This window comes from Notothenia rossii (assembly GCF_949606895.1).
Source record: "Notothenia rossii genome assembly, chromosome: 9".
Classification (NCBI taxonomy): Eukaryota; Metazoa; Chordata; class Actinopteri; order Perciformes; family Nototheniidae; genus Notothenia; species Notothenia rossii.
In genome coordinates, this window is record NC_136907.1 from 41,260,065 (window position 1) to 41,275,475 (window position 15,411).

The 15,411-nt window shown below is 42.5% G+C and overlaps 1 protein-coding gene across 4 annotated transcripts in view; it reads right to left on the reverse strand.

Moving 5' to 3' along the window:
• Positions 1–14,863, reverse strand: part of rnf31 (ring finger protein 31) — a 155,325-nt gene extending 140,462 nt beyond the window's left edge. For all 4 annotated transcript variants that reach the window (XM_079647943.1, XM_079647942.1, XM_079647941.1 and 1 more), the window contains exons 1-2: positions 14,634–14,863; positions 13,909–13,957 (exon numbers count right to left, since the gene is read on the reverse strand). In XM_079647943.1, coding sequence (XP_079504069.1) covers positions 13,909–13,920 — 12 coding nt within the window. In that variant the 5' untranslated portion in view covers positions 13,921–13,957; positions 14,634–14,863. The remainder of the gene's footprint in view (positions 1–13,908; positions 13,958–14,633) is intronic.
• Between the last annotated feature and the right edge of the window lie 548 nt (positions 14,864–15,411).

Here is a 15,411-nt window from a genome sequence, read left to right on the forward strand (position 1 = left end):
TGGTGAACACAATGGTCCATCTGCTCCACAGGTTGCTGTTCAAAAAGATGATGTCCACTGTGCCCAGTCCGCAAAAAAAACAAAACAGCATGCCTGCTGCTTTCCAGTCCTCTGCCTTCAACTGCAGAATGATTGTAGACTGCACCGACATCCACGTGGCCGCCCCAAGTCAGATGGACCAAGCCAAACTGACGTACTCCTCCTACAGAGGGATGCACTCCTTCAAAGTGCTCATCTCTGTGGCCCCAAATGGAGCCATCAACTTCTGCAGCCAACTCTTCCCGGGCTCTGTGTCTGATAAGGCCATTATGCAGCATTCAGGCATTCTGGAACATTTAGTGGCTGGCGACCTTATCCTGGCAGACAAGGGCTTTTTAATTTCAGATATTGTGCCTGCGGGTGTGATTGTGAACATTCCCCCTTTCCTGAACAAGGGTAAGTTCACAGAGAGTGAGGTGAGAGCTACCAGGGAAATAGCCAAGAACAGGATCCATGTGGAGAGGGCAAATGCCAGAATAAAGGAGTTCAGGATTCTGGACCTGATTCCTTGCCACCTCAGGAACACTGCAAATGTGCTGGTACAGCTTTGCTGTGCCTTGGTGAACCTGCAAAATCCCCTGATAAAGGAAGTAGCCAGCACCCTCACCGTTGACTAAGCCAGGGGTTCCCAAACCTTTCAGCCTGCGATCCCCGGGGGGAGGGGGGAACATCCAGCTGGCCCGCTGCATCCGCGGAGAGGTTCTTAAACTGCTGAGACCAGCCCAAAGTCACACAACGGCTCTTTTAAGAACCACCTACACCTTTTTTAAAGAGTTACAATCCTAAGTTATTATAATGATTACACTGGTTCATATTTTAATCAGTTTACTGAACTGTGATGCATGAAACCAGAAGGGGAATTGTTGAGGTTTACTCAAGTTACAAAGACATTAATAGATATGAGTATAACAGGTCAGTGTAAAAACAAGCTTCTGTCAGTCATGAATCATTCAAACTATTTATATAACCATGTAATACAGTTATGTAGTAGTTCAGTAAAAGTAATTCTTTATTTATATGTCTTAAATATCCTTTATTTTAGAGGGGCCTGAGACTTAACATGTTCATTGCCCAAAACTGCACTGTAGTTATTGTGCATGTGACAATAAGGCCTTAATATTAGGGCTGCACGATATCAGGAACACATAACACGATGACACTTGCGATATTAGAACAAAAACGTATACATGCAGCATTATTACTTTTCCAACAACATGGGATTTATTGTTTATTAGTTAAATATCGTGTGTGCGCGCGCGTGCGTGCGTGCGTGTGTGTGTGTGTGTGTGTGTGTGTGTGTGTGTGTGTGTGTGTGTGTGTGTGTGTGTATTTACATGTCCTCCTCCCTACTGGCCAACACAGGGAGCATATGCTGAGTGTAGAAGTTCTCCAGGAGGAGGAGATTTCCATGCCATGCAGGGTCTTTGGGGATGGGGATGATGATCGCCTCCTTTGTGGTCCACACAACAAAGTAGCAGAGACTCCGGTCTGTGATGTGCAGCTGCCCTTGGACCTGGTGCCAGTATGGGTGATTATTCTTGAGAATGTATGACCCACCCTCCTCACGGAGACAGAAGGATGGTAACTGGACTGCCTCCGCGATGGTCATGTTCCTCTGGCTGTAAGGACACTTCACCTCCAGCAGGGCAGATGTCTGCACAAGTCCATCAGGTGATGCTCCCAAAACACCCGACTCACTCAAAAATAGACCAGAGTCGATCACTGTCACCCGATTGGCCTGCACAAAAGCCTTCACCCCTTCGGCCTCGTTTACAACTCCCCAGTTGACAGCCATGACTCCGTCTAAATTGTACCCCCCAAGCACCCTCTTCATGAGGAACGCGCATGGAGTGAATGAAAGTCCCGACCTCAGCACAGCACCAAAATTGCTGGCTGTCAACCTGCCCTGCCTGTGTAACTGCCACTGAGGATTTGTCCGCTGTCCTACGGTGGCTGTCTGGATGGCAGCTTGCTGGTCTCTGCTCAGTCGCATTGAGGCAAGAATTGCCTCAAGCCCCCGACCCCCATGCTACTTCACCAGCTCCGGCACGGTGAAAATGCCCTGATGTTGAGGCTGCAGCTCTGGCTCAGGTGACAAAAGCCATGCCATGCCACACTGTGTGCCCCTCAGTGCAGACCTGAACCAGTCTACATCCTCAGTAGCGATGTCTCTGGCCAGTGGGTTGTATGTCTCCTCTTGCTGTTGGTAGAGTTGAGACACCGGCTGGACTACTTTTGAAGTGTCAGGCTTCCTCCACTGGCACTCAACTTATGTGGAGCTGATCTGCCACATGGCAAATATTGCCAATGCTGCAGCGTGGCTGCATTTGTACATCCCCCGTGCATAATCACAGACAGCGCTCTGCATCGCGCCATCGTCTCCCATGTAGATCTGTACAAATAAAGTAAGTACCATGTTTGTTAACATGCTATAATAGATTGAATGAGCAATACAAGGATGGTCTGGATCTGGGGGTGGGAGGGTTTATTTTTCCATAGTTTTGTCCTCTTGTCTGATTGTTGTTATTGTTTGTTTTTTCTGTATTTTTTGTAATTTGTGTTGTATTGGTTGTGATTGTACATTGTATTTTTTTAAATGTGTATTACATTTTTGAAAAACATTTGATAAAAAAAAAAAAGGATTTGGTCAGGATCTAGATGCTAGACTCAGTGTGTAGTTTATTAATTAATCAATGCTCTCTACATTAGGAAAACACATACCAGTGTACCAGAGGGAGTCACACACAGCTGTGCCTAGATAACCAAACAAATTGACAAGATAACCAAAATCCTTGAATCTACACACAGCAAATAAACTCAAATGACCCAACGAGATGTAAAAGGATATCACACATACAGTATAGTCGATATAAAACTGGCCGCTTCAATCTGAAGAGCAACTAAAACAAAACACGGGAGTGTACCTTGTTCTTGTGAACACTAATGTTATCCACAGCATACACACCCGTATACAGTACACCCGTTCTAGGTTCTGATTGGCTCTCTTGGTTGGCATTCTAGCTTCTGACTGGCTGTCCAGGTTGTCAATCACAGCCGTGGGCATATTATACTAGTCGACTCGTAACATCGCTAAACTTTTTTTCTTGACGGTTTTCTCAGTCAACTAATGCTATTGATAACAGTAACATAAATTAACACAGCCCTGCACACTGCAGTCATTATATGCCGGGTCTGTGGTTCATCATCTTCTTTTTCATTCTCCTCCTTATTGACTGACATTAACGTTAAACATTGCACTCATGTTACTCACCGAAACCTTGTAAAGCCGGTCCCGCATGCTGGCTCTTACAGAACCGACTAACTCCCCTTTCGTGTATGTACAGCTCTCAACGTGCCCAGACTTGTAGTGATTTTCACCTCGTTTTATACTTTTATTCTCATTCTGAAAGAATGAGGTGAAATGTGCCAACGTGACGGCCATCTTTGTGTTGGTGACGCGTATTGTGCGGGACCAGAGACATGTAGTTCACTGAGCGGCTTAACACAAAAAAATGTGTTACTTCACAGTTTTACGACACATTATTTTTTTTTTGACTTGCAAAATGTTCTTTTAAATTGACAAACATCATATGTGTAGTTCGTGGCACAATTCAAACGGGATCAAAATATACGTTTTCTCTCTCCATTGAATTCAATGTATAATTTTTCGCTTCCGGGGTCCCATGAGCTCCCCCGGAAAGGGAGGGACTTCGCCTCTCTATAGTTTAAATCTACTACCCACAAATAAACATATGGACATGGGTTACTATTTACAAAAAAATTGTAAATATATTTAGGAACCTATCAATGGGATTTTAAGTGGGGGTGGACCTCAAATCATCTAGGGGGGTCCAGGGGCATGCTCCCCCGGTAATATTTTGTTTTACATTTTTGAGTTAAATGCATCAATCTGGTCTACTTTGAGGGGGAAATAAAGAGACTAGATCTATGGAAACACCTATATGAAACATAACTGTATACATTTCAATAATCATAAAATCATGGCCATAACCAATAACATCCCATTTCCAATATGAAAAAAACACTGAAACTTGTTTATTTATTTATTTTTGGTTCATTTATAGTTGTGAGTTTGTTTATGCTCCTGAATCAGCCTCTCCTCCCTTCTCCTCTTTGAGGCAGCAGCAAATATTAGTTTTAGGTCTCAACATGTTTTAAAAGTGTATCTTACCTTTTTTCACCTAGTTAACTTTTTATTTATGCATATTTTACTCATCACTACCCTCTCAAATGGAAATATGTGTTTACATAAATGGTGACCAAACCGTTTGAGACCCACTGAGAACTTAGACTAAGTTAACTATCTAAACACTCAGAGAGTCCTTTACCTCACCTGAGCTGAGGTTATCCCGAGCTTGAATGACACACAGAGACCAATCAAGGGCTTTGATTTATGATCTGTGTGGCCATGTCGGCAGGCCACATCATCTAGACAGCCAGTCACCCTGTGTGAGGCAGGCCACTTAACAGGCCAGGCCATCGGGAAACCCCCCGGTCCTCCCGGTGGCCAGTCCGGGACTAGGTACAGGAGGCGTAGAGCGAGGGATCATTGTCCACAAGTTAATCGATGGTGTCGTGGTCACGGACGAAAAAAAGAAAAAAGAAACCTAAATGGGTCACCAAATATACTTGGGCGGCCGTTAATATACCTGGGCGGCCCGCCAAAGTATAGTCTATGTGTGGGAAACCCTGGAGTCTGATTGGACTCATGACCAGGAGCAGTCTTTTGGGGACCTAAAGGCTTCACTAATCTGCAGTGCTGTCCTGGCTCACCCTGACTTCACCCGTCCATTCTTGTTGTCAACTGATGCATCTCTGGATGTATTGGGGCTGTTTTGTCTCAAGTCCAGGAAGGTGATACGTGCCAGACCCATTGCTTTCACCAGCAAGTCACTCTCTCAGTCACAGAATAACTATCCAGCGGTTAGAGTTTCTGGCTCTGAAGTGGTCCGTGTGTGACAAGTTTAGTCATTAGCTAAAGGGCCACAAGTTCACGGTTTGGACGGACAATAACCCACTGACTCATATCCTGACAAAGCCAAAACTGGACTGTTGTGAGCGACGCTGGGTGGCCAAGCTGGCCAGTTATGATTTTGACATCAAGTATATTCCCGGTTTGCAAAATGTTGTAGCTGATGCTCTTAGCCGTGTGACCTTTGTCAGAGAGAGTGTTGGTCACAGACTACTTGTGGATGCTTACGATGGTCTTCTCAACAAAGTCTCTAAAGTATCATGTGTTTTGGTCCGAGATGCTTTCAAGTCATCTTGTGGTCACGATTCACACCGTCAAGGGAGTTGCAGTCCTCAGTCCACATGCACACCAGTTCCGGTGCAGGCTCAGTCTGTTGTGATGGAAGATGTTGCAGCTGTGTTGCAGTCGAATATTGAATAGGATTCTGGTCCGAGAGTCCGTGCTGTTGAGGTGTTGCAGTACTTACCTCAGTTGGTTCCACCTTGCTCAGGTACCCTGCCATCCTATACAGAAAAAGACCTTCGAGACAAGCAACTCGATGATAGAATCCTCTCTCGTGTCTTGTTCTATGTGGAGAGGCGTCGGAGACCTTCAAGGAGAGAGAAGTTCAGAGAGCCTGTTACTGTCACAAAGTGCCTCAAACACTGGGACAAATTAGTTGTCAATGATGGTGTTTTGTACAGAGTTTCGAGCAAGACAATCGTTTTGCAAGGGGTCCATGACCGAGCTGGACACCAAGCCAGGTCCAGAACTCTTAGTTTAACACGACAGAGGTTCTTTTGGCCAAGTTTGGACAAAGACGTGAGAGATTATGTGCGTCACTGTCAGATGCATAGTGAGTAAGACAGCTGAGCCTGATGGGAGAGCCCCCTGGAGAGTATAACATCTACAAGGCCGCTGGAACTAGTCTGTATAGAATTTTGGTCAGCTGAAGACTCCAAGAACAAGTCCATCAATGTTCTATTAATAACAGACCATTTCACAAAGATGCATCAGGCATTTCCCTGTAGGGACCAAACAGCTAAACAGGTCGTGAAAGTGCTGTGGGATCGGTAATCCTGTGTGTATGGATTTCCCGAGAGGATCCATAGTGATCAAGGCGCTAACTTTGAGAGTCATCTCATAAGTGAGCTTCTCAGAGTGTCTGGCATCAGAAAGTCACACACAACCCCCTACCACCCAATGGGAAATGGGAGTGTGGAACGTTTCAACCGCACACTAGGTGGTATGATTCGTGCATTGCCGCCTGAGGAGAAAAGTGACTGGCCAAGACAGTTGCAGACCCTAACATTCATGTACAACTGTACAGCCCACGAGACAACGGGATATGCGCCTTTCTACCTCATGTTTATGTCCCTCGCCTACCTGTTGATGTGCTTTTTAGTACAGTCTTCCATGACTCTGCTGTGATGAGTTACGACAAATATGTAGCCTATCTTGCCGTTGACCTGAAGGAAGCAATGGAGGTCGCTCAAGCTCATGCTGGAAAGGAGCAGCACAGACATGCACAGTTGTACAACAGGAAAGTGAAAGGCTCCACCATTGACGTTGGTGACAGGGTGTTAATGGCCAACAGGAGAGAAAGAGGCAAGAAGAAGCTTGCAGGCAGATGGGACTCTACTATCTACACTGTCGTGGACATGAACAAAGGGACACATACATTCAGGATCCGTGACACGGTGAGTGGTCAGGAGAAAGTAATCCACAGGAACCTGTTGATGCTGATTAGTTTTCTCCCTATAGGAGACGGATCAGACGTTAGTGAAACATCTGAAGTTGCTTCATCCGAGCCTGTTACAGATGCATCAACTTCAGAGGCTGTCCTCGTGAGGGTAAATGAAGAGTCCAAATCTCAGAGTGGTGGAGTGTCTCCTAGTGCAGCGGGTGGGAGTCTTTGAATGTTGAATGTGACATGAACTCATCTGTGCCTGATGGTGAAAGTCAGAGCCCGTTGACTGCTCCGAACTCTGTGGATTCTGTAATCCATAATTCTATTTTTATGTAAAAATCGGAGCAAAAAAGTTAGCTGCTAATGGTAGCCAGCTTCCGGTTTTGGCCACGTGTCACTCTCACTCCTTATTTGTTAATGTGTTGGTGTGTGTAGGACTTCCCCTTGATTCCATTGGCTCTAGCGGTTATAAAGAGATTTCATTCGTCAAAATCGACCAAGGGGGGCCAGAGATATGGAAAATCCACCCAAATGACCCCAGAACTGTTTTTTTTGTTCTACATCTCTCTAAAAAAGTAGAATTTCACTTGTTTTGCATCAATCTTGATACAGGGTACTTATTATATGTTGTACTTTGGATTCCTAAAGCTTTTAGTCTACTAAACAATCATCCAAGGGTAGTTTTCACTATAAGTAAAAAAGAATTTTTGGACGGACACTATAATTTACAGTTTGGTTCAATCTGATTTTTCTTTAAAATAAAAAACATCTATATTGATTCTGACTTTTCTACATCCAACTCACAGGTTTATCATTACTTTGAGAACAAAGATGATTAATTTAACCCTTTTAGAAGGGAAGATATGATCATTTGTTCTGGGAATTTCATTTTTGAGCCTGAGATCTGAAAAACAGGCTCAGAGTAGAACAGGTTAATGTTAAGTCTGTTTGTAGGTCTGCATTTCAAGCTTTTACTGTTTAAGGGTCTTGGACAGTAATATGTGTTTATTTCTATTTTTGTTTGTTTTCCGAGATATTGACTTTGATGTTACACTTTATTTTATTTTGTGATGAGCTGTACTACACTGTGTGTATGGGTTTTAGTGGGGGTGTGTAAGGCACCCTGTTAGCAGTTGCTGGGTTGAGAGATAAGCGCTGCTCTCATACCACTTCATCCTTAAGGGATATATTTCATGTTGGTTTGTTTTATGTAAAACCCCTTGGTGTTGTTTATCAAACCTTTTTTATTCTGTGATGTGATGTAATGCCAGGTGACTATTATTCTATGCTCATATTCAGTAAAATTCAGTGGGGGTGGGTGTAACGGAGTTACAAATGTGTATAAATAATTATTAGTTTATAAATTACGATTTACAATAGGTTGTGAATTTTATTTGTATGAGATGTTTCTTTTTAATATTTTTGAGTAATGTTTCTAGTGGGAACACTTTCCCGCTGGCTGGCTGGCTGGCTGGCGGGCGGGCGGGCTGGCGGGCGGGCGGGCGGGGGGGCGGTCGGATATGGATAGATGGATAGATAGATTAATTCATCCCAAATTGTGAAATGTGTGGAAACAATAACATTAAATACAAATGAAAGCAATAGACAGGATTATATGCATATACAGTAGAAAGGACGCGATGAATATTATAACATTTAACCATCTATATAAAAAAATGTTTCACCATGTTTTTTAGGAGCCTCTTATAATATACAGTGATGCAAACACAGGTATGGTGAAAAAAGAGAGAACTATTCGAAGCAGAAAAAAAACAACGTAATATACCATCTGACAATGGCCTGTGCTATAATCCTTCAATTAACTGGCTGTTCTTTATAATTTACTCAGATCAATAGGAGACAGAGATGTTAAGTTATAAATCAAGAGTTTTTATTATTATTTACAGCAGGGGTGGGGAACCTTTTTCCTTTCAATTTGTACAACATCCTCCGAGGGCCGTACAAATTATTGAACTCAACCTCTGCTTAAAAAAACTAAAATCACAGCCCATTCATTTGGCCTTTCTTTCATGCTGTGCAAAGAAAAAGCAACCTCTTAATCCAGATATCTCACCATGACTCATGTTTGACGCATGCATGCATGCATTCACGTGCACGGTTGTGGCATGACCACCAAAACAGAAAGATATGGACACAAAATGTGTGCAAATGTGTTTAGTATCCTATCCATGTGAACATGATTTAAGTGGGGGGGACCTAACCTCCTCTCAGGGGGTTCGGGGGCATGCTCCCCCGGGAAGATTTTTTTTAAATATTGAAGTTAAAAGCATCAATCTGTTGCACTTTGAGAGCAACATGAGGAGATCTATGGATACATCTTTCAACACCCATATGGAACAGAACTGTAAGCAGATTTTTCTTTTTGGATATTTTACCAAATCACTCACCTTCCAAACTCTATTCTTGTTATTTTTAACAACTTTTTTTTGTTACTGTCATAGAGTATTTTATACCTGTTAATAATTTAGTCTCTAATGTCTCATTAATAACTATAATGATCATATCAAGGTTTGCCTTAACCTCACTGAGCTGAGGTTATTTGAGCCTCTCAGGAGAGAGCTCTCTTCCACCTGGTTGTAGAAAAGCTCTTTAAATTCGTTAGCATAGCTAGCTAACCAGATACTAATAACAACAGATCGCCACTGTGCTTACAACTAAAGACACAGCCTCGCAAACACTGCGGCATGTGTACGGCTCCTTATGGGTACTGCAATATTTGAAGAGCTGGAGCGGCGTTCCGATGCTCTCCGTTACTTTCAGACGAGACATAACCACGTGAAGACCTATGGTGAAGACACGTGTTGTGTTCAATGAACCTGTCCTTGGCCAGGAAAAACAGGCACTCGCTTGTTTAATTATTGTGCGATCTAGATTTCTTCTTCTTCTTGGAAGTGAGAAGTTGTCTGTCCGTCCATCAGTCGGACGGACTGACTGACTGACGGACTGACTGACTGACGGACTGACCCCCCCCCCCCCAAAAAAGAAAACTCTTCGGTTCTCCACGAATTACACAAGTCACCCAAATCAGCGTTAAAAAAGCGGGAGGCGCCGAAAAGTGACTAATTTACATCACTGAATATATCAATTATAAAATGTGACCCCCCCTCAACCAGGGGTTGATTTGTTGCCTCAGGGCAACAATGTGCTACGAGGGTATTTAAACACCAAGGATTTCTAAAATTCAGAAGAAATAGAAAAAACAACTCTATATGAATTAAAAAGGTTTTCTTTGTGTGTGTGTGTGTGTGTGTGTGTGTGTGTGTGTGTGTGTGTGTGTGTGTGTGTGTGTGTGTGTGTGTGTGTGTGTGTGTGTGTGTGTGTGTGTGTGTGTGTGTGTGTGTGTGTGTGTGTGTGTGTGTGTGTGACCTTCACTGTCCTCACTGTCAGACGGAATAGCCCTAAAAGCCTGATCGTGTCCCTTCTGCCCATAACATGTTTTGGGGTCCATTTCCTGTAAATATCAGTAGATGGTAAAGTAAAAACATTGACTGGGTTTATCATTTTACAGCTGAGTACATTTACACACCTGCATGATATTGCCTGGAAAAAAGTGGTCCAAGTGGCACGGTGTTGCCCTGAGGCAACAAACAAAAAAACATAGTTTTAGCTAATTAATAAATACATAATAAGTCTTTAAACAATCAAATATACTTCTTTACGTATTCATGAACATGCATGTATTTTTTATTTTAAGTTGTGTACATTTCTAATATGTTAAAAAGTTAAATGTATCTTACCAAGTGGTGGCCCTGAGTCCCCTGCAGCTTTGCTTGCAGAAAGGACTGCTCCACCCCCAGACAAAATGCCGCACCCATATAATTCCCTCATTTTATTGGACACCAGCATGTCAGGTGACATTGTGTATATTTAAAAAAATAAAAATATTTAGAGGGCCAGTGTGAGGTCGAAAAAAGTGGTTTGTTGCCTGAGGGCAACAGTATGCCATAGAGCAGGGGTCGGCAACAGGCGGACCGCGGTCCGGGTCCGGACCCAGACGCTGACTTATGCGGACCCGGACCTAAAATCAATACATTAATAGGGGATTTACATTTTTGACGGGGCAATTCTATTTTAACCGCCGCCAACAGGGGGCGAAAGAGACGAGTGAGCGATACAGGGAGAGAAACACAGGAAGAGAGACGAGAGAGCGATACAGGGAGTGAAACACAGAAGAAGAGACGAGAGAGCGGGAGAAAGAGAGAGTAGCGGGAGAGGAAAGTGAGTCAAGAGAAGAGTTAGCGATACAGTGAGACAAGACTGCGGCAGACAAGGGGAGGAGACTGAGTGAAGAGAATAATTAGCGATACAGGGAGAGAAGCGGAGAGGAGAGTGAACAGGTGTGTTAGCGGCAGACAGGAGAGACACATAATTACACATGGCGCTCTCCAAGAAGATGAACGTGGACAGTGAGAACAGAGCTTTTAACCCTGAGTGGACTCATTCATGTTCATCCTGCCCACTGGGAGCACAGAACCAGTGTGTCTCATCTGTTCAGAGACCGTGGCGCTCATTAAAAGTGCCAAAACCCCACTATGAGACCAAACATAAAGTGTTTGACCAAACATTCCCTCTCAACTCAGAACTGAGGTCACAAAAAATAAGCAGTCTGAGAGCCCAATATGATCATTCCAACAGGATCCTGACCCATCACTGCCCAGCAACGTGCTAATGAATGTTCCCTCAGAGTGGCTTGGATTTTGGGTCAAAACAAAAAAACATTTACTGATGGAGAGGTTGTCAAGGAGTGCATGAGTGCAGTTGCTCAAACCTTGCTTGAGGGAAAACAAAAAGAAGAGCTTTGTGTAACATTAAGCAAATACCTTTGTCAGCATCATCAGCCACAAAGAGGAGTGAAGTATTAACTCAGGATGTGCTAGCCCAGCTGGATGAAACCCTTCATAAGGCACCCTGTGTACGCTTAGCTGTAGATGAGTCCACTGATGTTTCTGCTCAGCTGTTCATGTATGTAAGGTTCTTCAACAAAGACAAGAAAGTGTTCTGTGAAGACATGTTAGGTGTAACTCCACTTAAGACCAGTACAAGAGGAGAGGACATCTACCTGGCCATCAAGGAGATGTTAACGAAGCGAGGAATATAGCCAAAACAAGTGGTTTCAATAACCACAGATTTAGCCCCTGCCATGATAGGGAGAGAGAAAGGAGCTGTGTCAAGAATGAAAGAGGATAATCCTGAGCTCATCTCTTACCATTGCATCATCCATCAATTTGTCCTGTGCTCCTCCCGGTCAGATGAGCATGCTGAGGTGATGAACACAATGATGAAAATGATCCATGTTCTCAGGGCGTCCTCTTCCTATCAGCATTGTATGCTCAGGGAATTCCTCAGAGAAGTTGATGCAGACGCTGATGATCTCTTGCTGCACAACAATGTGAGATGGCTCAGCAAATGCAGGGTGTTGGAGCGCTTCTGGTCCATCAGAAGGGAAGTAGCAGCTTTCTTGGCAGAGATGAGAAGTCAGAAGGCAACACAGTTGTCTCTCTTTTTAGAAGACGAGAAAAATATGGATAATGTGGCCTTTTTGGTTGACATCACTTCGCATCTGAATGAACTGAATTTGAAGCTACAGGGCAAGGACAATTCAATTTGTGAATTGATGACAGCTTCAGAGGAAACTTGAAGTGTTCAAGGAAGATCTGCAGGGAGACTGTGCACACTTCCCAGCAGTGCAGGAACAGGTTCAGGGACAGAGAAATGTGTCTTCTTTTGTTGACTTTGTAGATAAGCTGATTGTAAACTTCAGCAAACGTTTTGACAGCTTCAGCTTTGGACGGCAGCTCCCCATGTTCATTCAGAACCCATTTCTTATTACAGATGTCAGGGAGTTCTCGAAGGAAGTCACACAGCACTTCAAGTGGGCAAATGCTGGGCCTCTCCAGATGCAACTGGTTGATCTCCAAGCAGACGTGGCCCTGAAAGAGCAATTTGGAAGAACTGACCCTGCCACTTTCTGGCACAACACAGTCTCTGAGACAGCTTTCCCAGGTCTGAGGAAAGTAGCTCTATATTCACCATGTTTGGCTCCACATACAGCTGCGAGGCAGCTTTCTCCAACATTATTAAAACAAAATATCATTCCAGGCTAACCAATGAGAACCTGCATGTGTGTATGAGAATGGCTCTGACACCATTTCAGCCCAGATTTAAAATCCTGGTAGGACAAGCTCGAGCTCAATTCTCGCACTGAACCAAATAAAAGTGAGTGAGGGACTGCCATATAAGAGGGAAAGAAAGAGAAACTTTAAAACTGTTCAATTGTTATGATGTGTAAAGACTGATATGTTCTATAATCGTCTGTAACTGTTAAGTCATGATGTGAAACGGTTAACAAAGAAAAAGGGAAACTCAAGCTGCTGCCTGCTACACTTTATTTTATTTATCTAAACTTAAGCACTTTTAAGATGCACATATTTTCAAAAGTATTTTTATTTATTTTCTCTATTTTATTTTTAAATGCAACCCGAGAGGAACATTAAGTGGATATGAAAAGAACATTTCCATAGTGTTTATTTACTGTATATCTGTAATTCAATGTTCATTGACAATAAATGTTGTTGTTTTTGAATTGTACTTTCTTTCTTTGATTGGCAGCGTTGATTACATGCAGACGTTGATAAAGCTACAGGCTACTTCAATATATATCACACTAATTCATAAAGCAAGTCAGACATTTTGAAGCTCCGGACCTTTGCATTGGGAGATTTTCTCTAACTGGACCTCGTTGAATTTTAGTTGAACACCCCTGCCATAGAGGGTTAATGTAGCCTTACTATGAAGGCTGACATAAATACGTTGCTTTTCTACAGATTACCTTACCACTGCACTGGTAAGGTAAAACTAGGCCGATTATTAAGATGTGAAGTGCTTTGTAACTTTGACCCGCTTGACTGAATACACAAATAACAATGAAGAAAGTTGAATCAATTAACTAACACAAACTAACTGTATCACTATAACATGATGATGATGGTGATAAAGAATGCATCTTGCAACGTGTTTGCCTGTCCTTGTTTGTCTACCCTCCCTCATATTGTAAAGCGTCTTTGAGTTGGGAAAAGCGCTATATAAATAAATTATTATTATTATTATTATTATTATTATTATTATTATCTAACGTTCCACTGTTCATTAAAAAAACAGCGCATCAAACAAACCATCATGCTCTTACTTTGAAAACCATGCGGAAATGTCGTCATCGGCAGGCCATCACGTGGTTTCTGAAAAAGAAAGAGTGACACGAGTAGATTTAAGCCGAAACCGGCGGAAAGGTTGTCTCAAAACTCCGTGTGTGTAAAAAGACAATCCACAAGCAGAGATGTGAGATCCACAAGCGCATTTGAATACAAAATGGATTCACAAATGCCAGATCGAAAGTTGTAAATGTTAAAGAGATATTCAAAGATCTTTTTTTTATTTGTAAAAATATTTTGCGTATTTGCAGATCCGTTTTACATTTGCAAATGTATTTGTGAGCTTGCAAATCTTTTAAATGCATTTGTGGGTGGTGTTTTACATTTACAAATCTCATATTTACACACACAATTATTTTTATTTTCACACAAATAATTATGAGACATATCTATGCCCATATAATACAGGTGGTGTTTTACATTTACAAATCTCATATTAACACACACAATTATTTTTATGTTCACACAAATAATTATGAGACATATCTAGTAAAGGACGTACTTGAGTAAATGTACTTAGTTACTTTACATCACATTTCTGAAGCAATACAAAGGTGAAGCTAGCTAGACACCTGAATGTAACGTTAGCTACTGAATGTGTAGCCAAACACCGACACTTCTTTCTCTGGGAGAAACATACAGCCATGCCCTGTGGATAGCGGTGCAGTCTGCTGTGTGACAGACAGGGGCTGAGGCCGCCTACCTCAGGGCTACAGGAACACGGTCCCGGTGCTGCTCCTCACGGTGCTGCTTCTGCACGCCGCCTCACTCTCAGCTACGGCGAGCTAGTGTCAATATCACAGAATGGAAGGTGGTCATTGGTGGTACACAGTAACGTATTACCAGTGGCGTTAAATGTACTGTGAACCATAGCCAGTATATAAAGCTGTGTGAATACACCATCGGCAGGGAATAATGTGCAGTGAGTGAGTGCGGTGCTCGACCAATGAAAACACCGGAATCTGTCTCGAGCTGGAGCAAAACATGGAAGCAGCGTAGGTGACGTCATCCATCAGTTTCTGAACGGACGTTTTAGATAAAATGAGATATACTTTAGTGATCCCCAATATTTTATTCACAGCAGCATGTAGATAAGACATTGCACATGAATAAGAAGTAAATAATCAAATAATAAACTGTACAGATATACATACAGTATCAGCAGTAGAAGATAACGAAACAGTGAATAATGAAGGATATCGAGTATATCTATTGAATACACCAGTGGCGAGCCGTCAGGGCCCTCTAGGCGCTCTGTGAGGGCCTAAGATATTCTACAAAATAATATTTAAAAACATTAAAAAATATATATATTTTTTTTAATATTTTTTTTTAGTTATATTTTTCATTAGTTTTACCAAAATAACTTGATTTAATTGTATTTAAAATAACATTTCCAAAGAAATAAATCCTTCGAATCTGCCTATTCAGTTTCTATTGGAATGTGAAGGGTTAAATGAAAGAAGCTCGCCTCTGCGAGT